This window comes from Macrotis lagotis, chromosome 1 (genome assembly GCF_037893015.1).
Source record: "Macrotis lagotis isolate mMagLag1 chromosome 1, bilby.v1.9.chrom.fasta, whole genome shotgun sequence".
NCBI lineage: Eukaryota > Metazoa > Chordata > Mammalia > Peramelemorphia > Peramelidae > Macrotis > Macrotis lagotis.
In genome coordinates, this window is record NC_133658.1 from 247467691 (window position 1) to 247490951 (window position 23261).

Genomic DNA, 23261 nt, shown 5'->3' on the forward strand with positions numbered 1-23261 from the left:
TGTCTGAGGCTGATTAGGAACTTAGGGCTTCCTGACTCTAAGTTCAGTGATTTACCCATTACACCACCTAGATCCTTCAGAGGAATCTCAGATTCCCAAGGAGAAAGCTAAGATGATCCCATTGTTCTTCTTATATAAACTTTTTTATTTTCTGAGCCCTTCCCCACATTGGAACATCAATTTATCATTTGAAGGGAGAGTTGGCCTATATTTAATTTGTTTATTATTTACCTTGAGAGGGAATTCATGAAAACTGGTTGAAGGATTAATGGTCAGGGGAGTGAGGAGACCTGGGTTTAAGTCCTGTTCAAATCTTAAAGCCCTATGTCAGCTGCATTTACACATACAGACACACACACACACACACACACACACAAACACTCATATAGCCTTTATATTTCCCTTGTAGTTATAAAAACTGTAATCAATGATTCAAACCTTAAAGTATAATGTGAGTGTGAGTCATTGTGAGAGGTTGGGCAAATGGCTTACAATGGGACTGGAATTTCCTCATCTAAGAAATAGGATAGGAAAATACTCAATAATCTCTCTTCTATCCCATTGTATAAGGTTCTTTCCAGTTCTAACACACTGACCCAGTTCAGTCTAGTTCAACAAATCTTAAATATTTAAGATATACAAGGTGCTCAGGAGCAAGGACAAAAAATGAAAAACAGTCCTTGTCCTCTACAAGTTGTTGCAACAATTTAGAGAGAATCATTTTACAGATGAAGAAATTGAGGTCAAAAAAGTTAAGTGGCTTGTTCAATAGACTTTGAACAGTTCCTCTAAACTTTTATTCCAGATCTGTTTTTCCTTTTTGATATGTTATCTTGATCCCAAAGAATTTATCTAATCTCCTGTAGTCCTCAATGGGTATACCCCTCATTGAACATTTGGTTCAGGTTATTGGTTTGAGTTTTGTCCCTTCAAAACAGGTTTTCTCCTTCACCAGCCTCATAGAGGCATCTATGATGACAAAGAAGAGAGTTTATCTTCAGATCTGAACAATAGTGGAGCATCTAGCAGGCATCAGGGAGTATTGGCCAGCAGATTTGGCCAGGAGGTCAGGAACCAGACCAGAGTCTCTGTTTCATTATCCCTTTCTGCCCCTTCCCTGACCACTGGGCAAGCTGGGAAACCAACTGAAAGGATCTCATATCAGAGACCTGAGGTCTGAAGAGAGTCATGGCCAGTGATACAACCCCTCCACTCAGATACATAGAAAAACGTGTATTAGGAAAATAGAATTCGTTGAATTGAATTGTACAAATGAAGTGATTAATGGCCATAGAAGTGTGATCACCTGGCACTGAATTTTGAGCTAGTAGGCCTGGGTTCAATTATTGCCTTCATTACTTCATTCTCCTGTATAACACTGGACAAGTCACTAAGATTTTCTGTGCCTCAGTTTCCCCCTCTGTAATATGAGGACTAGATGATCTCCGAAGTCTATCTCTTCTAGCTCTAAAACTTTGGCTCTCTGATTCAGGTTTTCTCAATTCTCCCTCTCTGTCGATGGGGCTGATTTCTATCACTCTCCTCCCTTCTTCCCCCCTTTAGGGCCAGCACCTTCATCCCATAGGGGAGCCCAGCACTAGGACAGCCAACTAGAACTTTGACAAAAGGCTTTTTCAAAGAATCTTAAAATATCAGAGTTGTAAGGAATCTTAGAACATAGAATGTTTCCAGCTGACAAATATAATATCCACAACATAAAATGTTAGTGTAACGCAGAGGAAGATCTTCACATCTTTAAATGATGTCTCTGGTTCAAAATCTATTTGGGGTAGGCCACTTCTCAAAATTATAGCTGACAATACTCTATTCCTTTTACCAGAGGTTAAGTGACTTACCCAGGGCACAGCTAGTAAGTATCTGAGATAGAATTCAAACTAAGATCTTCTATCTCCAAGTCAATACATACCCTAGCTTCCTACTAGAAAGAAATAGATAGTCATCAGTAGTGCTGACTTGGAGTTAGGAAGACCCTAATTTGAATTTGATCTCAGATACTTATTAGCTATGTGACCCTGGGCAAGTCACTTAATTTCAGTTGTCTCCCCCAAAAATATGTGTGTGTGTGTGTGTGTGTGTGTGTGTGTGTGTGTGTGTGTGTAAAGTGCTTTATAAACTTTAAAGTGCTACATAAATGCTAACTAATATGATTATCTGAGATCCTGAGGACTCTAGGCCTGGTGCTAAGAGTAAAATTTTCTTTTCAGGATCCTTCAGTGTCTGAGGAAAGGACCCTAAGATGAGGATGGGGGGGCAGCTTTACTTATTGCTAATCATCAGAGTCTAGCCCTGTTAATAATCACAAAGTTCTAAAATTGAGGCATTTGAATGCCACATGCATAATGTAGATGGTCCTAATCCCATTTGTCCTTGGGAGAGCTGATCTAGAAAGAAGGTTATTTCAAGCTCACCTCTATTGGCTACCACTTGGGGTGTCATTAAGGTCAAGATCTCTAAAATGGGGAAGGGACTGGAAGGTGACAGGGCCATGGATACAGTGGGAGTCTCACTTCTACATGGATTCAGTAGGATGCTCTTCCTACAGCTGACAAGGTGGGAATCCACTTCCTACAGGCCAGGAATGAGGAGGAAATTCCAGAGCTTTGTCTCATTCACCCAATCAATTCTGGTAGAAGTTAGTGTCAGGAAGTAACCTGAGTTTCTCATAGTGATATCTTAATGGCTCACAATGACATATATAATATTTTGAAGTATAGATCATAAGTAATAGGATTCATAAATAGAACAGAGACAAATATATGTGTATGTATATGACTATATGTAGAAAAATATGTTAACAGACTTTTGAGACACAGATATAATTTCCCCCATTTTACATAGGAGGAAACTAAGGCTCAGAGAAGATTATCCATAGCTACATAGTTGGAAAATATCACTGGTAAGATTCAAATCCACATCTGCCTGATTCCAAGTGTAATACTATCCACAAGTAGTTGTATTGTATTTAACAACCAGATTTCCAGGAGAAAAAAAAGTAAGCCCAGCCTACTTTTAAGTTTTAACCTGCTTGATCAACATTTTCCCCATCATTTTCTTAAATCTAGGCAGTCAATAAAACAATAAATAAAGCCTTGGTTTATAGTATTGGCTACAACTGTAAATGTTGAAAATCGAACAAATACTCCTCAAGACATGAGTAAAAGCTGGCTTCTGACAAGTCATGGAATTCAACCTCCTTATTTTATAGGCAAAGACAACCTCATACAACTAGTAAATAACTTGAGATTCAAACAAGATTCTCTGACTCTTATTATTATTATTATTATTATTATTATTGTTGCTGTTATTTTATAAATGAGGAAACTGAGTCTTGCCTAATTATCACTGAGCTAAAAAGTATCAGAATCTAAATCTGAACAAATCTCCTGAATCTGAATCCTTCTTGCTACATCAATTACCTTAAGTTCATCTAAACTAATTTCTTTACATTCTGTTCTCTAGACAGATAACTAAATGGGCAAGATGGTCACCTCCTTTTGTTTCAAAAACTCAAATGTCTGCCATCTTTTAGCAGTATTGATGATAACAGAAGCAGAGAATGATAGAACTGGAGACCTTAGAGGTCTAGCCCTGTCCCTTATCTTACAAATGAGGAGAAAGAAGAAACACAGTTTAGAGAAAGACTATAGCCCAGGCCCCTGACTCTTGACTTTTTTTTTCAGGAAGCCTTTTTCTGTTCACATTTAGCTTTTCTTCTTTATTGTATAGCATTCTCTCCTAAAGGCTTTCTTTTCCAAACTGACAATCTGAGTCTCAAGACGGTAAGAGAGGATGGCTAGGTGGCCCAGTAGATAGAGCACCGACCCTGGAGTCAGGAGTACCTGAGTTCAAATCCAACCTCAGACACTTAATAATTACCTAACTGTGTGGCCTTGGGCAAGCCACTTAACCCTATTGCCTTACAAAAACTAAAAAAAAACAAAACAAAACAAAAGGTAAGAGGTAGCCCTGGGAGGGGAGGAGTTGAAACAGAGCTGCCTGTGGCCACATTCCCAAAGACTTGTGTAAGTTTCTACTCCCCTTGAGGCCCAATCTTGATCTCAGGATGGGGAAGGGTGCGTCCCAGGAGGAAGAAAACATGTGCCCTCCTTCCTACTGCTCCTCCCCTGCCTCAGTCACAAATCTAGACTCCAAATTCTTCATTACTAGACACCTCAGGCTTTGCTTGACTCAGGTTGGCTCCCAGAAGGTGGCATGAGGGCCCAAGGCCTTCTTCTCTTGGCAGTCCTGTTGGCCCTGGGCAGCCAGCTGCCTGGGATAGTAGGCTGGAAGAAAGGTGGTAAGTTTGGGTAGCTGGAGGTGGTGACAGTGGAAGAAGGGACTGTGCCCAGCTTTGCTCCATTCAGCTTCCCAGCCTCAGACTTGGGGCTTGGATAGCTTACATTGGGCTCCAAGACAAAGTGGCACTTGTTTCCTCTGGCCATGCCAGAGTATGTGCAGTCCTATGCATATGATTATATCTTTGTGTATGTCTGAACATGGGTCTGTACATATGGGTCCCTGTATATTTTGATTGATGTATGGGTAGATCTTTGCCCCTCTGAGGACTTTCTCTCTGTGCAGGATATACATATGAATGTGTGTAGATCTGGAGATGGATTGGGGAAGATAGGGACGTGGTGGGGAGGACTCAGGCTAGGGATACTTTTCCAGGATGTGTGGAAAGGGAGGAGAGGCTGCCTTTGCTGGGAGATAGACCCTTAATTTCTTTCTTAGATTCTGATCTGGGTCCAGGACCCTTTCATAGGATTGATCATGGAGCCATCACTGGTAGTCATTGTGGGGAAATATGGGGTATTCTGTAGTTGTAATAGGTTTCAGGGAAATCAGTCTAGCAGATGTGAGGGCACCAACAATTCATCAGTGATTCTATTTGTGGGTACTAAAAGCCTGGAGTATGCTGATGAAGGCTATGGGAGAACTGAGAATTCCATCTGCCAACTCAGGAATCTCTTGACACTGTGGGTATGTCCCAGAGATGAGAATAGAGGATTCTGAGGGCTGGGAACAAATTAGAAGATTTTTGTCTAGAGTCTGGAAGGAAAGGTGGGAAACTGTCTGGGAATGATGCTCTGGGAATCTGACTGGTAGAAGGTCAGGAAGCTTTCCCTGGTGGGGATAAGGAAGATCATGTTGAGGACTGACGGGGGGGGGGGGGGGGGGGGGGGGGGGGGGGGGGGGGGGGGGGGGGGGTGAATGGCGATTTTTTCTGATATCCATTCTGAGGACTAGGGGGAGGGAGATGTCCAGGCTGGAGGTTGCAAGTCCAGTCTGTGCCTAGACCAGCCAGGGCTGGACACACAACAGGTAATCAGCACAACTTGTTGTCAGACCTTTTGAGATCATGGAAGTTGTTTGACAGGTCCCTCCCTTTCTTCATAAAGGTTGGTATCTGAAGCCTTCCACACCCTCTTGCTCCAAAGCAGGATATTCTGACCTATATTATAAGCTCCTAAGAACTAAGCAGAACAGAGCCAAGTCTAGCCCCTTCCCTCATTAGGCCAGGGGAGCCTGCACAATTGCTTACTAGAGTAGAGGAAAGGTGGGGCACTTCACTGAAGGCGATAATAAAAGTTCAGAAACTGAATAGTTGAGATCCTATGATTGATGAATTAGAAAGGTCATTTTTCTCTAGGGACAGGAATCCATGGGATGGGAAGAAATGGGACATGGCATCCCTAAAGGGGATTACAAGCTCAGGATCTCTCCAAAAGGTCTGGGACATCTGGGGAATCCCTGTAATAGAGAGGGTGGAGCTTGAGGCATTCCTATGGTACATGAAGAGCCCTGAATGAATAGGGCCCTCTTCTTCCTTAGACCTGAGTGACTCTGGATGCTTGGATCTTCAGCCTTACTCTGGGTGAGTATGTCAATAGTGCCTTTGTCAGTTTTAGCATATATCCTTCAAGCCTCCAGGAGAAGCCCAAAGGGGAAGGGCAAAGGAAAATGGAAGCAAAAGGGTACAGTCTGAGGCTGAGGACTATTGGGTAATGTTTAATTAAGAGTAATCATAATTACAACAAAGCTGAATGGCAGCCAGATCTTCTTGGAATAGAACCAGGACCGTGCAGGCTGACTGACTGAGTTTATGATTCTGCCCTGGAAGTAAATTTTGTTCTGGACATTAGTCTCTTCACTCTCATCCATTCCACTCCCATACCTGTTTATGCAGTCAAACTTCTCTCATACAATGTCTTCATTCCCTCAGGAATTTGTGAAAGAACTAAAGGAATGTATTCCTAATGATAGAGTCATATAATGAGGGCCATCACAGGTCAGTAAGGTGAATTTTGTCCCAGGTTCTCTGTCCAAGGTGCTTAACATTCTATTACCTAGACAGGGATATGTGTGTTTGTGTGTGTGTGTGTGTGTGTGTGTGTCTTGTTTAATAATCTATTAGTTGGTCCCCTTGTCTTCTCCAGTACATCTTTCATATATCTTTCAAAACAATCCTAAAGAACAGATCTGATTGCTCAAAAACCATTAACAACTCATTATTGCTTTTAGAATCAAATAAAAACTGCTTAGCCAGGTGTTCAGGGACTTTCACAATATATCTTTTACCCATCTTTCCAGACTCAGTTTACTTTATCCTCTTTCACACACTTTTTTCCCAGTCAAATTGGACTATTTGCTTGTCCCTAAACTAATCTTCTATGTCCCCCATTGATGCTTCCTCCCATCATTCTCCATATCTGGAATGTACTCCTTTCTCATTTTTGTCTATTGAAACCTCCTCCTTCAAAGGTCAGTTCAAATGCTATTTCCTTCAGGGATTGGACTCTAAAATTTTCCCAAAGTACTTATCTGGATTTCTCCTTTGCTCGTGATTAATGTGAGTTCAAATAATGCAAAATTCAATTTAGTATGAATTATAAAATGATATCAGGTCACATTCAATGCAAGTCAAAATTCAATTAGTTTGAGCTAGGTGAGGGTTTTAATATATCAATTTATACTTGCCTATCCTGCATTATAAATGTGGTATGCTACTGCATGCCATCTTACCAATTTATGTTAATTTTTTTTCAAAAATAGCCCTAACTCATCATAAAAACTGCCATCTACTTCCAGAAAAAGAAAGGGGGGAGATCTTAATGCAGATCAGATCACAGCATACTATTTTCTAGCTTCATTTTTTTCATTTTGGGGGGGAGGGGAGGGTATCTGTTTTCATTCTCAACATGACTAATATGGAAATATGTTCTACATAATTGCACATGCATAATCTATATCAAATTGCTTACTGGAGAAAGGGGAAGAGAGAATTTGGCACTCAAAAATCTTAAAAAGAAATGTTAAAAATTGTTTTTCATGTAATTGGGGAAAAATATTATTTAAAAAATTTTAAATACCCCTTAACAAAATGGACAAAAGGAAGAAAAACTCAGATGGAAATAAGAGCAATGCAAAAAAAGAATAGTCTTCCTATTATAACATTAGAACAAAAATTTTATGTAACTGAACAGCCTGGATATGGTCAGAATAATTCTAGAATAGAATGAGATATCAGAGTTCCTGAATGTATAGTAAGGAATATTGTGAAATATATACAGGCAAAATAAAAGAAAAAAGATAAATTCCATCAGCATCTTGTGTTTTGCAAACAATTATGAGGAAGAGAAGTAGTATTTCAATGATAGAAATAGAGGTCTTTTTCCCTGCATGGCTTGAAGATCACCATGAAAACATATTCTTCTTAGAACAACCATCAGACAAAACCTTCAAGTTTACTTGAGGTAGTGAAAGAGATTGGAAATGAATTGAAGAGTGAAAGAACTTTCACAGAGGGCATTGGTTAGTTTGCTCATTTTAAAAGTAAAGTTTAATTGCTTCATATTAAAAATTACTGAGAGGTGACCAGAGCAGATGAGGATGAGCTCGCTAAGAATCTAGATGTTCTGAAGATAATAATCAAAGAAAGTAGATACACTGATCAGGGGAATTTTTAATATGGATGATAGAAGTTCATTCTTGGAAAAGATGACTTCCAGAATTTACATGTCTAACAAAGGAAAAATTCAATCTGAATTTAAAGTATTGGGAAATCATAGAGAAGGGAACTTTAAGTTTCAACAAATACTTGTTTGTTCTTAAAATCCTCCCACTCTGAGAGGCTACAACCACCTTGTTCTTTGGTGGCCAAATAAAAGCATGGTTGACTAAAGTTGTTTTCAAACAGTGGTTTTTAGGTTATTTTAGTTTAGCTCACAAAAAATATTGTAGCTTCAACAATATCACATTTAAAACATTTAAAATAATGCCTAAGTGGGGCAGCTAGGTGGCACAGTGGATAGAGCACCAGCCCTGGAGTCAGGAGGACCTGAGTTCAAATCCCGCCTCAGACACTTAATAATTACCTAGCTGTGTGGACTTGGGCAAGCTACTTAAGCCCATTTGCCTTGCAAAATTCTAAAAAAAATTAAAATGAAATAAAATAAAATAAAATAATGCCTAGGTCACCTAACTATACTGGGTTTATTATATGAGAATGACAGCATGCTATTCAAGGTATTTGAAACACAGATAGCTAATTATCAGTCATTTTTCAGTCTTGTCCAACTCTTTTTTTTAGTTGTTTTTTTTTTTTTGCAAGGCAAATGGGCTTAAGTGGCTTGCCCAAGGCCACACAGCTAGGTAATTATTAAGTTCTGAGACCGGATTTGAACCCAGGTACTCCTGACTCCTGGGACGGTTCTTTATCCACTGTGCCACCTAGCTGCCCCTTGTCCAACTCTTTACAACCCTATTTGGGGTATTTTATCATTTTCTTCTCCAGTTCATTTTACAGTTGTGAAAACTTAGGCAAACAGGGTTAAATGACGTGCCCAGGATCAGACAGCTAGGAAGTATCTGAGGCAAGATTTGAATTCAAGTAAAGTAACTTTTTCTTGAGAATAGGGACTATAATTTTTCATCTTTGTATACTCTATCAATTAGCAAACATTTATTAAAGACCTACTCTGTGCAAAGAATTGTGCTCGATGTTGGAGACCCAAAGATAAAAATGTAACAGTCCCAGCCCTTCTATAGGATGACAAATACATATAAAGACTACATATTTAAACAGAGGGTTTTGCAAAAGTAGGCACTAAATGTATATTAAATAGAATGTGTTTATGTATATATGAGACTGAATACATGTAGTATATGTGTATATGTGTAGGGTAGCTAGATGGTACAGTGGATTAAGCACTGGACTTGGCGTCAGGAGGATAGGGTTTTGAATTCAGCCTCAGATACTTGACATTAACTGTGTGATCTTGGGCAGTTCACTTAATCCTGATTACCTTGCCTCTAGGGCCATCTCCAATCCTTCTGATTCATATCTGGTCATTGGATCCAGATGACTGGAAGAGAAAGTGAGGCTGGTAACTTAGTGCAGCACCACCTCACTTAAATCTAGTTCATGCTTGTCATGGCATCACCTCCCTGATGTTGTGGTCGTCTTTGAAAATGAAGGACAAACATTACGACAGCATGAAAACAGTAAAGGGCTCAGAAGTTTGGGTTTCAAATCCTAGTTCTGCTGCTTGCTACTTCTGTCATTTTGGACAAGGCATTTAACCCTTCTGAGACTCAGTTTCCTCTACTGTAAAATGAGGCAATTGAATGAGCTAGACCCTCTGATCTATGTGAACATGTTTCTGGGACTGTACATAGGGACAAGCATTTCTGTGTCTGTCACATATGGCTCCTCAATCAAACCAAGGCTGAATGACCTTCATCAACTCTCTCTCTCTCTCTCTCTCTGGGACTCTTTCCTACACGGTCAGATGTGGAGATCAAACTCAATGACCTCTAAGTATCACACTCTTCACCACTTCTTTCTAATTCTAATTGTCTGTGATTCTCTTGCAGAGAGATCAGGGGGCTGCCCACCAGATGATGAGCCATGCCTTCATCCCATCCCAAACCAATGCCAAATGGACCAACACTGCCCAAGAGGGGAGAAGTGCTGCTTTCGGGCCTGTTTCCTCCAGTGCCTGCCCAAAGTCCTGGGTATTTCTTCCCTCTGCCTTTTTTGGATCCCCCCCTCTCCTTTATCCCCCTTTTGTCCTGGCTCCACAGCTCAGGTCTCTCTCTCTCTCTCTCTCTGTTTCAGTAAAGCGGGGCCAGTGCCCTAGAGATTTGCTGCACTGCGTCAGCCCCCTCCAGCACCTGTGCAAGGTGGACAAAGATTGTTCTGGCTCAAAGCGATGCTGTCTAGCAGCCTGTGGTCGAGACTGCAGGGACCCTGCCTAAGGTACCTATCTCACTCCATAGGGAAGAAAGAGTTCTTTGCCAAGTTGCTCTTTATGAGAGTTGCTAATAATGGCTGGCCCAGTTTGGTAGCAAGACTGGATTTTCTCACAATCTGGGGGGAGGGGGAGAAGGGAGGGAGTAGTGGTGGGGAGTGGAATTTCTCCTGGGGTCAATGAGACCGATACCCAGAAAAGCCTGAGGTGGGGGAACCTGAATTATTGGGTCTTGGTGAAGCTATAGCTTGAGCTCCTGGGCCCTCTTATAGAGGAAGAAGCATTTTGGGCAACTCATTTGATGTCTCTCAGGTTCAGTCCCCTTTCTTTTTCTGTAAAATGAGAGGGTTGGGTTAAATAAACTGCCAGAGTCCTTTCTAGCTCTTACATCTTTAAACTCTGCCAAGTGCAGTCCTGTCTATTGGGGAGTAAAAGCGAGATTTAACTTCAATTCAACTTAGCAAACCTTTACTGATCCCACTATAGGTGGGATCCTATGCTAGGCACTTGATGGGGAAGAATAAAAGCAGAGTGGCATAGTAGGTCAGCATAGTAAGTGGCATAGTGTCAGAAGTTTGGGGGTTCAAATCTAGACTCTGTTCATTCCTAGTTGGATATTACTGGTTAAAATCAATTTTTCTCTTGGGGCCTCAGATTCCCAATCTGTGAAATGAGAAGGTTAGACTAGATGACATATAAAGCCTCTTGTTGTCCTAAAATACTAGATCAAGTGTGTGTGCTGCCCATCTAATATGTGCTTGTCCATATGGATTGTCTAAATGTAGCTTGTGGAGAGGCTTGGCCAGAGATCTTAGGAATTTGGCGATTCCTGACTGAAAAAGAACACCTTTGAGAGGAGGGTACTGGACATTTATCTTCCTAGACCAGAGTCACGATATTTTTAGCTTTAAAAGTAACAATGCCAATAACTTTTCCGGTTGCCGATGTTTCAAGAAGGGTAATCCAAATATACATCTGTGAGTATAACTTTTCTCCACCAAATGCTAGCTAAACAAATGGTGAATAATGAGTAGCCCCATTTATTTAGGTAGATAGGATATAAAAACAGAACTTCTACAGATTAGAATATACCAGAAGATACCTAAGTGAAGGACCTTCTTAAAGAGGAGCAAGCTGATTTTCACTCAATCAAGAGAGAGAGGCCCCAGTCTCATCCAAGGGTAAACTCTTTGAGTTCTCTAGGGAGGCAAGCTGGAAATCAAAGACATTTTGAGGGATCAACTTCCCCTGTACGTTTGAAACTTTCAAAGTCATTTCTCTCTCTCTCTCCTCCCTGCAGTTAGTCCCAAAGAGAGTCTGGAACCATATGTCCTCTCTCAAAGCAGAAATGAAGAATCTCCTCTCCAAAACTCTTGTGCCAGCTCCTCCTTGTTCATCTCCCCCAGCAATGAGTCATCATTTTCTCTGCCAATTAGGAAAATCTCATGCAAAGTACCCCAGGCTGGAAACCTACATTCTAACTGAAATTTCTGTGATCCTATGTTCTCAGAAAGTCATATTATACTTACATATCATACTTATTTACTTATAAGACTCATTATTTCCCTACCCTCACATACACATGAGATTATGAATTCCTAAGGACAGTACCATATTATTTTTCATCTTAATATCCCCAATGATGAACACAGAACCCCATATAATAGTAACTAGTTAGGAGATGGTTAAGATAGATATATAACTATGGTACAAAGTAAAATGTAATAAGTACATTAAAAAAAAACCAAATAGATCCTGCCTAAAAGGAGGATCAGGAAGGGTTTCATGGAGAAAGTAGTTCTTAATAGATCTCATCTTGGAGGGAAGGCAGAGCCACATAGAATTACAGAATGGCAGAGCTGGAAAGAAGTTCAGAATATAGAATGCTAGAGATGAAAGAGTCCTTAGAAAAAAGAACATTAAAGTTAGGAAAGACCTTAGAACATATAGACTGTTAGAGTTAGAAAGAACCTTCTAGTAGCTATAGCATTCAATGTTGGAAGGAACCTTATAACATAGGTTGTCATATATTAAACATAATTGTACATATATATGTATATATATATATATACATATATATATATATATATGTAACCTATATCAGATTACTTTCTGTTATGGGGAGAGGGGAGAGGTCAGAAAGCAAAAGGCCAAAAAGCAGAAAAGGAGGCAGAAAAATGTGGAACTCAAAATCTTACCAAAAAAAATTTTTACATGTAATTGGAAAAAATTAAAATAAAATTTTTAAAAAGCACATGAAATGTCATCCTAATCCAATTCCAACCTCAGAACATAGGATGTCAGTGTTGGAAGGGTCTTTAGAAATGCTCTACAGAACCCCCCTTCTTTTTATAAAAAAGAAACCTGGGGTATTGAGTCTTGGGATTTTTCCAGACTTCACAGTCCTCTTGAACTAGTCATAAAATCCTGAACAATTTACCAAACCTTTCTGGTCTTTAAGGTCTTCCTCTGAAAGATGACTAGAGCTGGTCCAATAGTGGCCAGTTCTGTTGAGGTTAATGACTATTCAGGGACTAATCCCTTCTTTTTTTCCCTAGGCTAACTCCTGCTCCTTCTCAGAACCCCAGAACTAGGCTTGGGGCAGGACCAGAGGCAGGGTATGTTCAACTCTTTCCCCAGCACTGCTGCATTGGTCATTCTCTCCCAAGGCCTTCCTGCACTCCACCATTCTTGAGAAGGGCAGCCTCTCCTTGCCATCCCCTGGGATAACTTATTATCTTCTGAGATGGGGGTTGCCATTCTCTAAACTCTTAACCAGCTCCATGATGATTAGTGGGAGAAGTGAAAGGACCTGAAACTGGAAATGGAAGGTTATCTTTCCAACCTTCTCCTTGAACTTTCTGTGAAACTTGGGACAAGTCCCTTGAGCCACTAAGACTTAGTTTTCTCTTCTGGAAGATGAAGAAAATTCTTTCCTCTGACCCACTGCTAAACCTTGGGTGGGATGTGGGGGTACCCATACTGTGGCCTCAATAAATTTTGACACTGTATCTCAGACCATGGATAAGCTTGGATTAAGAACCTATATGTGGAATGAGAGTGAAGAAGGTGAAGGGAGGCTGTGGGGAATGAACCCTTACACTGGGAATCAAGAGACCTTACTTACAGCCCCATCTCAGCCATGATTGCCTGTATGACTTCGGGTAAATGATAATAACAAAAATAATAATGATAATAGCACTTATGCTAAGCTATAACAGTGTTTTACATATGTTTTCTGGTAAAGTGCTTTACATTTTTATCTGATTTGATACAATGCTGTGAGTAGGGACTATTCTTAGGAAAATGAGACAAAGGAAATGAGATTTGTATGGGGAAAAGATTTGACTCTGACTTTCCTGTCTCTTCCTCTAGAATTTGATTCTGCCACCTAGTTTCTTTTCCTTTTTTGGTCCTCAATTTCTTAACCTGCAAAAAAATGAGGACCTTGGACCAGAATCTCTCTAATGTCCCTTTCACCTCTAAGATCTTATATCCCTAAGACTCTGGGACTTGCAAAGGAAATAAGAGGGATAAGGAAAAGGGCTGTTATTGGAAATGGTGCTGAGGTGTAGGGGTTTGACCCACCTCTCTTCCTGCAATGCCTCTAAAAGGGAACCTGGTTGACACTTCCTCTGTCATGGCACACTCCCCAACACCCCTCCCCTGCTGCGTGTGACTCACCCCTGGAGGTGAGAGGCCCGTAGGTAGCTTTGCAGTCTCTTTTTTAATTCAGGATTTTTCCAGGAAAGACCATCTAACATGAGATAGCATAACCTACAAAAGCAAATTAAAGTCATCCACTCCAAGCCTCTCATTGTACAGACACTGAAGTTAAGATTCAGGAGGATTTATAGTGGACAATGTCACATGATGAATTATGTTGGGACTAGAACTTGGGTCTTCCAGAGTGCACTCTTCCTACATCTTGCTTTTTTTTCCCTTCCCCAGTCTTCTTTAGGGTCCACCAGTTAGATAAGCTCAGACCCTGCACACAAGAGAGAAGAGGTTTAGGAGTGAGTGCTACCTCCCTTCCCTCAGTCCCCAGGTGGAGGACAAGAGGCCAAAGCTAGCAGGGGAGACTGAGTGTACTGGAGCCAGCTCCAAAGGTATGTTAAATTTTTGGTGTGGATGTTCATATACCACAGATATCTATCAGCAAATCAAAAACAGAGGCTTAATTGTTTTAACTGAAGAAAGTAATGGGAGAAAATATTCATTGTGGTAGATTAAACCAGAAAGCCAGTTGTTTAAACGTTTTCCAGCACACTCTTCAGAAAAGCCCTTTCTGGCCTCTGGGGGATCCCCCTGATACTTACTATTTTTGTGACTTTGAGCTATCTGCTTAGCTTCTCTGGCCCTCAGTTTCCTCCTATGTAAAATGAGGTAGATGAACTAGAAAGTCTCTTTAGATCCTTTCCAGTTCTAAATTCTGTTCATCTGTCCAAAGTCCAAAAATCTCTCTCACTAATAAAGATTCCCTCCACATTAGACCAAGACAAGCTCTAACTAATTTAATTAAAAATTGGTTAAATGCCTATGATATTCATAGTACTAACCATGGATGGATATATTATATAAATATATTACATATATATTATAAACATAAGGACATTTATATATGTGTATGTGTGAGTATGTATTATTTGCACAGTTAAATCATGTTCAGGGATATAAACAGTTTATCCTTGAAACTAGAATTGTTCTTTTACTATTACAAGAGACCTTTCACAGAGGCAAGGGTGGTAATCTATAAATGTTTGGTATATAAAAACAAAAAAAGTCAATGAACAAAAAAGAAAAAGAAATTGTGTCTGTCTAAAAGAGAAGTTAGAATCCTACTTCAAACATTTTTTAGCTGTGAGATCCTGAAAGAGCCTCTGGGCTTGTTTCCATATCTGTTAAATAAATAGGTTGGACTCAGTGATCTCTGAGGTCCCTTTCAGCTCTAAATTTATGGTCTCTTATGGAAGCTAAAAGTGGAAGGTGCCCTGGGCATATCTGGAAGAGGCAGGGAGGCATGCCTGGGATGCTTATCCTAGGAACTGGGCCTCTTAGAAAGGTATGGTATCACCAGGGGCTAGGATGGACCATTCCAGAAGAGCTAGGAGTCTCAATAGCCTTGTCTCCACTGTTAAGGCAGGTGAATCATTATGCCCTGCACCCTTTTCCCCCTCACCCTCACCCCCACCCCTAGCCTCTCACCTCTGTTGACTCATCTCTCTTCTGGGTTCCTTGTGTCAGCCACTGTCTGCAAAATGCCAGTCATGACTCAGCAGTCAAGACATTTCCTCCTCTTTTCTGATGGCCAGCTGCTCCATTTGAGGCCCTCTTCCCACAGTTACCATTCTGTCTTTCTCAGCTTTCTCCCTCCTAAAGGCCTTGGGACTAGCATCCTATAGATTCTCTGAGGAGTGAGCATGGTACAATGCAAACTAGGAGACCAGGTCCTGATGCCAATCTCCAATGACAATAACTCACTTGGTGATTCTGAGCAAGTCACTTCTCCTTCCCTGGCCTCTCCGTTGATCAAGTTTAAGTGATCTCCATTATTGCAACTGAAAATCTAGCACAATCTTAGCTAGCTACTGTATATCTGGGAGTTGGAGGAAGAGCCTAGACCTGTGATTCCATTGGAGTAGGGAATCTTTATTGTAGAAAAACTCTCTCCCTTAACAACAACTCTTTAGACGATGTTGATCTCTTTCTTCCAGTGGTCAGTGCCTTTTCATTCCCCAAATTACCTTGTATATAATAGGAACTGAACCTGCTTTCTTTGAGCAAATGAGCTTCCAAATAGGGAAATTCACTCTACAAATGCAAGTCAGTAGACAACCTTTTCTAGAGTTATATAGAACATTTTTCAAATTAAGTCATTTATCAGTAATAGATAGTAGGGGCAGCCAAGTGGTGGGGTAGATAGAATGCTAGAATTTCTGAATTAAAATCTGACCTCAGGTGTGGCTAGGTGATGCAGTGGATAGAGCACCTGTCCTGGAGTCAGGAGTTACCTGAGTTCAAATCCAGCCTCAGACACTTAATAATTACCTAGCTGTGTGACCCTGGACAAGCCACTTAACCCCATTTGCCTTACAAAAAAGCTAAAAAAAAAAATCTGACCTCCTATACCAGCATTTGTCTGTTTCCTCATCTGTAAAAAGGGCCAGAGAAGGAATGACAACTATATCTCCAAGGCCCATCACATAGTAAATGCTTAATAAATTCTTATTGATTGATTATATGTAATTTAAAGGCAGATTATTATGTAGGGCACTGAGACTTGCCCAAGGTCACACAGTTGTATTGAAGACTCATTTTAAAATCAGGTCTGTTGCATTTCAAAGACAGTCATCTATCCAAAATATCCCATTACATTACATTTAGTAGGCATTTAATAAAAGATCAGATTGAATTCTAAATTCCCTCTCTGTTCTACCATTCTGTGGCTTATCTTCTCAAGTCCTTTCTAGCTCTAACAGTCTTGGAAGGGATTTCACTGGTATAGGGAATTCTGATGAATTTCTATTTGATTCTTTACTGATATAAAATGCCATTTTCTTTGCAACTTCTCTGCACTTATATTGCAGATTGCAGCTTATAAATAATTGTAATAAGCTACAAATTTGTAACTTAAAAGTGCAAATTCTCTGCAATTTAGAGAGTTGCCTAAAGCCTAAGTGCTTTACCATCATCATTCACCATCATAAGTATTTGTACCATCATCATTCACCAGGAGACTGTGGATCCTAAAGATGTGAGGAGGTACTCGGGAAAATTCTTCCACTGAGTATGGAGTGGTAATAGGCCTGGACTTTCTTCTAATGTCCCAGTTTCTATCAAAGAGGTCATATCCTTGTAAAGGCCAACCTTCCCCCCTGCCAACTTGGGCCCTTGATCCTATCCCCTTTCATATCCTCCATGAGCTTGTTCTTACCTTTAGCCAGTCCTTCTTGCTCTCATCTTCTACATCTCTATCTCCTGATTTTTTCCTTGAGGCCTACATACATATCCAGGTCTCTTCTATCCTTACAAAACCTTCACTTGACTTTGCCTTCTTCTCCAGCTGTCTTCCTATATCACTCCTACCCAATTCCAAGAAAAAGATATCTATGCTCACAGCCTCCACTTCCTCACCTCCCACTCCCTTCACCACTTTCAATCTAGATCCCAATCCCATCACTAGAGTGAAATGGCCCTCTCCAAGGTTTAAGTGCTAAATCTCATGAACTTTTCTCAGTCCTCATCCTTCCTGACTTTGAGGCAGTTTAGGATGCTATTAACCATTTCCTTCCCCTAGTTTTCATGATGTTGTTGGTACTCCCTTTGGACTCTCTTCCTTTCAGTCTGCCTTGCTTGAATCACTAGCAGTGGGCATCCCCAAAGTTTTAGGGACCTCCTCTCTCTAAATCTGCTTCCAGATATCAGTAGCCCTCAGAGGTTCAGTTATCATTGCCATATAGATTATAATATTATTTATATAGCATGTTGAGGTTTTTAAAGCACTTTACATGTTATTTCATGGAATGGTCAGCCTCAGAAAGTGTCATTATATCCCCATTTATATAGATGAGGAAACTGAACTAAGTGACTTGTCCATGGTCACATAACTAGTTAACTGAGCAGTACTTAAACCCAGATTTCCCTAATTCCAAGTCTGGACTCCTATTCACTATGCCATACAGCTGCCCTAGTATTTAGACCTAATTTCATTACTTAACCCCAGACCTGTTTCAACTGCCTGCCTAACCTCTCTATCCAAACATTAATGGTAGTTCAAACAAGAATTTATTATCCTTGTTTGGGATACCAACAATATGAGACATAAAACAGTATCTACTCACAAGATGACATTGTAAGGGAAGAGAGAACAAGGACACATATAAATATATACAGGATAAGTGCAAAGAGAATAAATACAAAAGTTAAATATAGGATGGTTGAAGAGGGACAGCTCTAGCAATTGAGTGATTTGGGAAAGGCTTCATGGAAAAGGTCATCTTAAAGGAACAGAGGCCTCAGTGAGATGAGAGCAAGTAGGGAGTACAATCCACATAGCTGGGATTGTCAGTACATAGGCATGGAGATGGGAGATTTAGCAACCTATGAGAGACGAACAGTTTGACTGAATTGAAAAATGTGGTAGGGAAAATACTGTACAATGAAGCTGGGAGGATAGATTAGTACAGTTGGGAAGGGCTTTAAAAGCTAAATAGAACTTATAATTGATTCTAGATACAATAGAACCACTGAATAAACAATTGAAGAAGGAAGTGACATGGTCCAATCTGCCCTTATGGAAAATCGTTTTTCCAGCAGCGTAGAAGACAGACTGGAATGGAGAAAAACTTGAGGCAATTTGGAGGTCAATCAAGGCAAAAAGTGATGAGAGTCATCTCTAAGATGATAACTGAGAAGGGGTCAAACAAGAGAATGTGGGAGTAGAAAGGGCAAGATTTGGCAACTAACTGAATTTTGGAGATGAGGGAGAATGTAAGGTCAAGGAGAATAAGGTGATGACCCCTTGAGACTGGGGAAATGGTGCTACCTTTAATAGAAATAAGGAAATTTCAAAGAGGGAAGAATTTGGGGAGGAAAATTAGTAAGTTCAGCTTTGGACATGTCAAGTTTGAGTTGTCTCTAGAACATCTAGTTTGAAAAGTCCAATTGTTAATTAGTGAAGCAAGATTAAATATAGAAAGAAGTAGGCTGGACATATAGATTTGTGAGTCATCTTGCACAGAGTGCTAATTAATCCTATGGGTCCTTATAAGGTCACTGAGAGAGAATGTAAAAAAGAGAATTGGGGACCTAGGGCAGAGGCTTGGGAAACATTTACGTGTAGGTAGGAAGGAAAGAATGAACTAAACGGGAATTTATTGAATACCTCCTGAGTTCTAGGAACTGTGTTGTGGGATTTTACAAATCTTATCTCATTTGATTCTCATAATAACTCTGTGAAGTAGGTTTTATTATTTCCATTTTACAATTGAGGAGATAGAAACAGAGGTTAAGTGTTTTGCACAGGGGCACCTAGCTAGTAAGTATTAGAGGCCAGAGATGAACTGGGGGTCTTCTAACTCTAGGTCAGATGTTCTATCCACTGTGTCACCTAGTTAATTGGGAGAGTATAATTTGCATGATGAAGTGGTAAGGGAAAGTGAGATACAGGCAGATTGGCATAAGGAGAAACAAGAGAGAATAGTATCATGAAAGCCTATGAGGAACCCATGAGCAAGAAGGATGAATATTATAAAGAAGAGACCATTGGAAACTTCAGAGAGAGTTGTATCAATTGAGTGAGAAAGTCTGAAGTCAGACTACCAAGAGTTGAGGAAAGGAGAAATAGAGGCAGGGAAAGTAGACAGCTTTTTTTTCTAGGAGTTTAGCTCAGAAAAGGGAAGAAATCTAGTATGATAGCTTGTGGGTAGGGTCTAGTTAAGAACTGGGGTTTTTTTTAAGGAATTGGGGATATTTGAATCTATTTGAAGATATTGGGAAGGAACCAATGGATTGGGAGAGTTTAAGGATTAGAAAGGATGGCTAAAGTGACAGTTTGCTGAAGAAGAGAGGAGAGCATAGTTGAGAGTTAGAAAAGAGAGAGAGGGTTTACCTCATGGAGAAAGAAGAGAGTAGACAATGGTAAGAAGCAGTTCACATTGAACACCTCATTTTTCTCTGTAAAGTAGGACATGAAGGGGAGAAAGGTGAAGAGTTTGAAGAGAGAAGAGGTTTGGGTAAAGCTTGTCAAGAATGACACAGAGGATCAGTGAGGGAGGAATACCAGATGACTTTGCTGCACTGAAAGAGTCCAGTTGTAGTTGGTTTACATGCATTTATAATGTGACCAGTAGGCACAGTGTTGCTACTTCCTTCTGCCCCATTTAGCAGCATGTGAATTGGAGTGGAGAAGTTCGGAGTAATCCAGAATAAAGATCGCAATAGCTTCCAAATTGGTTTTTTCAGCTGCCAAAGTGACATTCCCAAGACACAGGTCAAGCAAAGTCACAAAATCTTTGTAGTTCTATTGTCTTTAGGATAAAATAGTAATTATTCAGTTTTTATCCAAAGTGTTTCACATTGTGGGCCCAGTCTACCTTTCCAAATTCAGTTCCCATTACTCCCTTCATGAATTCTATATCCCAGCTACACTGGCTTGCTGGCTGTTGCTTGTACTCCACATCCTATTTTCTTCCTTCACAACTTTGCATGCATGGGCTCACCTTCAATTTTTAGAATCCTGTGCTTCCTCCCAATCACCCAAGGCATTAGTGCCCTCCCCTTCAAAATGCCTTGAATTTGCTTCTTTGCTGGATTATGCCCTCCCTGGAAGAAGATAAGCTTCTAGAAGGACGAGACTATTTTCTTCTTATCCCCAGTGCACAACCCAGTGTCTTGTACAGAGAAGGTGCAAACTAAGTGTTTCTTGAATTGAATAAACTCCTCTTTATTTTATAGCCTACGTGATACTCCTTGGGCTTTTACTGTGGACTGACACTGTCTACATTCTTAAGCTTCCCTTTAAATAGATTCTTGGTTCTAAAAATGTCACCTAAAAGGTGACATTATAAACAAATCATGGAAAGGAGAAAGAAAATATCTTTTGGATCTAAGGGGAAAGAATTCATGACCAAATAAGTGATAGAATCACAGAAAGCAAAATGTACAAATTCTATTATCTAAAAATTGAGTTTTTGCGCACAAAAAAACAGTGCAGTTTTAGTTGGAAGGAGAACAGTTAAGGAGGGTGGGGTGGGAAGGGAGCATAAATCTTTGTTGCAAGTTTCTCTGCTAAAAGTTTCATATTCAAGATATATATGGAACTAATTCAAATGTATAAGAACAAGAGGTCATTCCCTAATGGATAAAATGGTCAAAGGATATGAACGGGCAGTTTTCCTCTGGTGAAACCCAAGCTACACTTAGCTCAGAAGGGTAAAAATTGGGCAGGGTCCTTTGAAAGCTAGCCATACCGCAGAGGGGCGTCCTGGGTTCAAGAGGTTGTTCTCTACTTCCTAGACGTGTGACCCTGACAAAGCCATTTCCCCTCGGTAAGCCGATTTCCTTTTATCTGTAAAATGGGGATAAAAATACCTACACTGCTTACCTCCTGGGGTTGCTGCGGGGAAAGGGCTTTCTAAGTTGTGCGAAGCTAAGAAGGCGGCTATGGCTCTGCTGGGGCGGGGGGGCACAGAGAGTGCCCCGGGCCCGCCCGAGGCAGGAGGAGGGAGCCTTGCTCGGCTTTCCCGACCCCCGGCCAAGGGTCTTCATCCCGGGGAAACGGCCCTGCATCGTGCACGCCCGGCCCGGGGGGTCCCCGACCGTCGGGTTCCCGGGCCCAGAGGCCGAGCGGGAGGCGCGGGTCCGGGCGAGCATCCCCCCGAGCCGGGGCTCCTCTCGGCCCGGGCCAAGTCAGGAACAGAAGCCGCCGGGCCGCTCCTGCCGTCTCCGCCCTCCCCCGCAGCGCCCTAACCCGCAGCGATCGATGCGGCCCGGCCGGGGGGGGGGGGGGGTTACGCAGCGGCCCCAGAGTCCATTAAGGAGGCGCGCTCGGCCCCCCGCGGGGGCGGGCCCGGGCGCAGCTCCGCCCGGGGAGAAGGCTGCAGGCGCTCCCGGCCGGGCAGCCGGAGCGCCGCGTCCCGCTCGGCTCTGCACAGTCCTCACTCGGCCGAGAGGCAGCGCGTCCGGGCCGGTCCCCACGCCCGGGCCGGTCCCCGCGCCCGGGCCGGTCTCCGCGTCCGGGCCGGTCCCCACGCCCGGGCCGGTCCCCGCGCCCGGGCCGGTCTCCGCGTCCGGGCCGGTCCCCACTCCCGGGCCGGTCCCCACTCCCGGGCCGGTCCCCGCGTCCGGGCCGGTCCCCGCGTCCGGGCCGGTCCCCGCGTCCGGGCCAGGCGGGGAGGCGCGTGCTCCGCCGGACCGCGGTAAGGGCGCCCTCGGGCTGCGGGGCAGCCCTCCGGGAGGCGGCCCGCCCGGGGCTCCGGGGTGCGGGGGGACAGCCGGGCGGGCGGGGGGCGTCGTCCGGGCGGCTGCGGCGAATCCCCGACGGCGGCGGCGGGAGCCCGGGAGGGGGGCGGGAGGACGGCATGGCGGGGCTGGGGCGGACCTCCCTCGCCCCTCCAGAAGCCTCCACTCCTGGGCCGAGGAAGCGCGACGGCCCCCGGCCCCCGACGCCCCTGCCGGCGGCCACCCTCCCCTTGAGGGAGCCCTAGGTCTGGAGTCCGCGGGGCCACTCCGCCTCAGGCAACCTCCCGGGACTCAGTTTCCCCGTCTGTAACACCGAAGACCCAGCGAGCCTCCCTGCGGGAGAGGGGGCGCCTCGGGAGGCTCCTTCCCGACGCCGCGTCTCTCTCTCTCTCTCTCTCTCTCTGCCTGTCTCTCTCTCTGCCTCTCTCTGTCTCTGTCTCTCTGTCTCTCTCTCTCTCTGTCTCTGTCTCTCTCTCTCTCTCTCTCTCTCTCTCTCTCTGCCTGTCTCTCTGTCTCTCTCTCTGTCTCTCTCTCTCTCTCTCTGTCTCTGTCTCTCTCTCTGTCTCTGTCTCTCTGTCTGTCTCTCTCTCTCTCTGTGTCTCTCTCTCTCTCTGCCTGTCTCTCTCTCTCTCTCTCTCTCTCTGCCTGTCTCTCTCTCTGTCTCTCTCTCTCTGTCTCTGTCTGTCTCTCTCTCTCTCTGTCTCTCTCTCTCTCTGCCTGTCTCTCTGTCTCTCTGTCTCTCTCTCTGTCTCTGTCTCTCTCTCTGTCTCTGTCTCTCTGTCTGTCTCTCTCTCTCTCTGTGTCTCTCTCTCTCTCTCTCTCTCTCTCTCTCTGTCTCTCTCTCTCTCTCTCTCTCTCTCTCTCTGCCTGTCTCTCTGTCTCTCTGTCTCTCTCTCTGTCTCTGTCTCTCTCTCTCTCTGTCTCTCTCTCTCTCTCTCTCTCTCTCTCTCTCTCTCTCTCTCTCTCTCTCTCTCTCCCCCCCCCCCCCCCCCCCGTCTCCAGGCGCTGCGGCCCCGGGCCACC

At 42.7% G+C, this 23261-nt stretch overlaps 1 protein-coding gene across 1 annotated transcript; it reads left to right on the forward strand.

The window, feature by feature from the left end:
* The first annotated feature begins 4202 nt into the window (after nt 1–4202).
* Nucleotides 4203–13276, forward strand: WFDC5 (WAP four-disulfide core domain 5). Its single transcript, XM_074227336.1, has 4 exons — nt 4203–4318; nt 9901–10041; nt 10145–10285; nt 12836–13276. The coding sequence occupies exons 1-3, from the start codon at nt 4234–4236 to the stop codon at nt 10282–10284; spliced, it is 366 nt and encodes a 121-aa protein (XP_074083437.1). The 5' UTR covers nt 4203–4233; the 3' UTR covers nt 10285; nt 12836–13276.
* The last annotated feature ends 9985 nt before the right edge of the window (nt 13277–23261 follow it).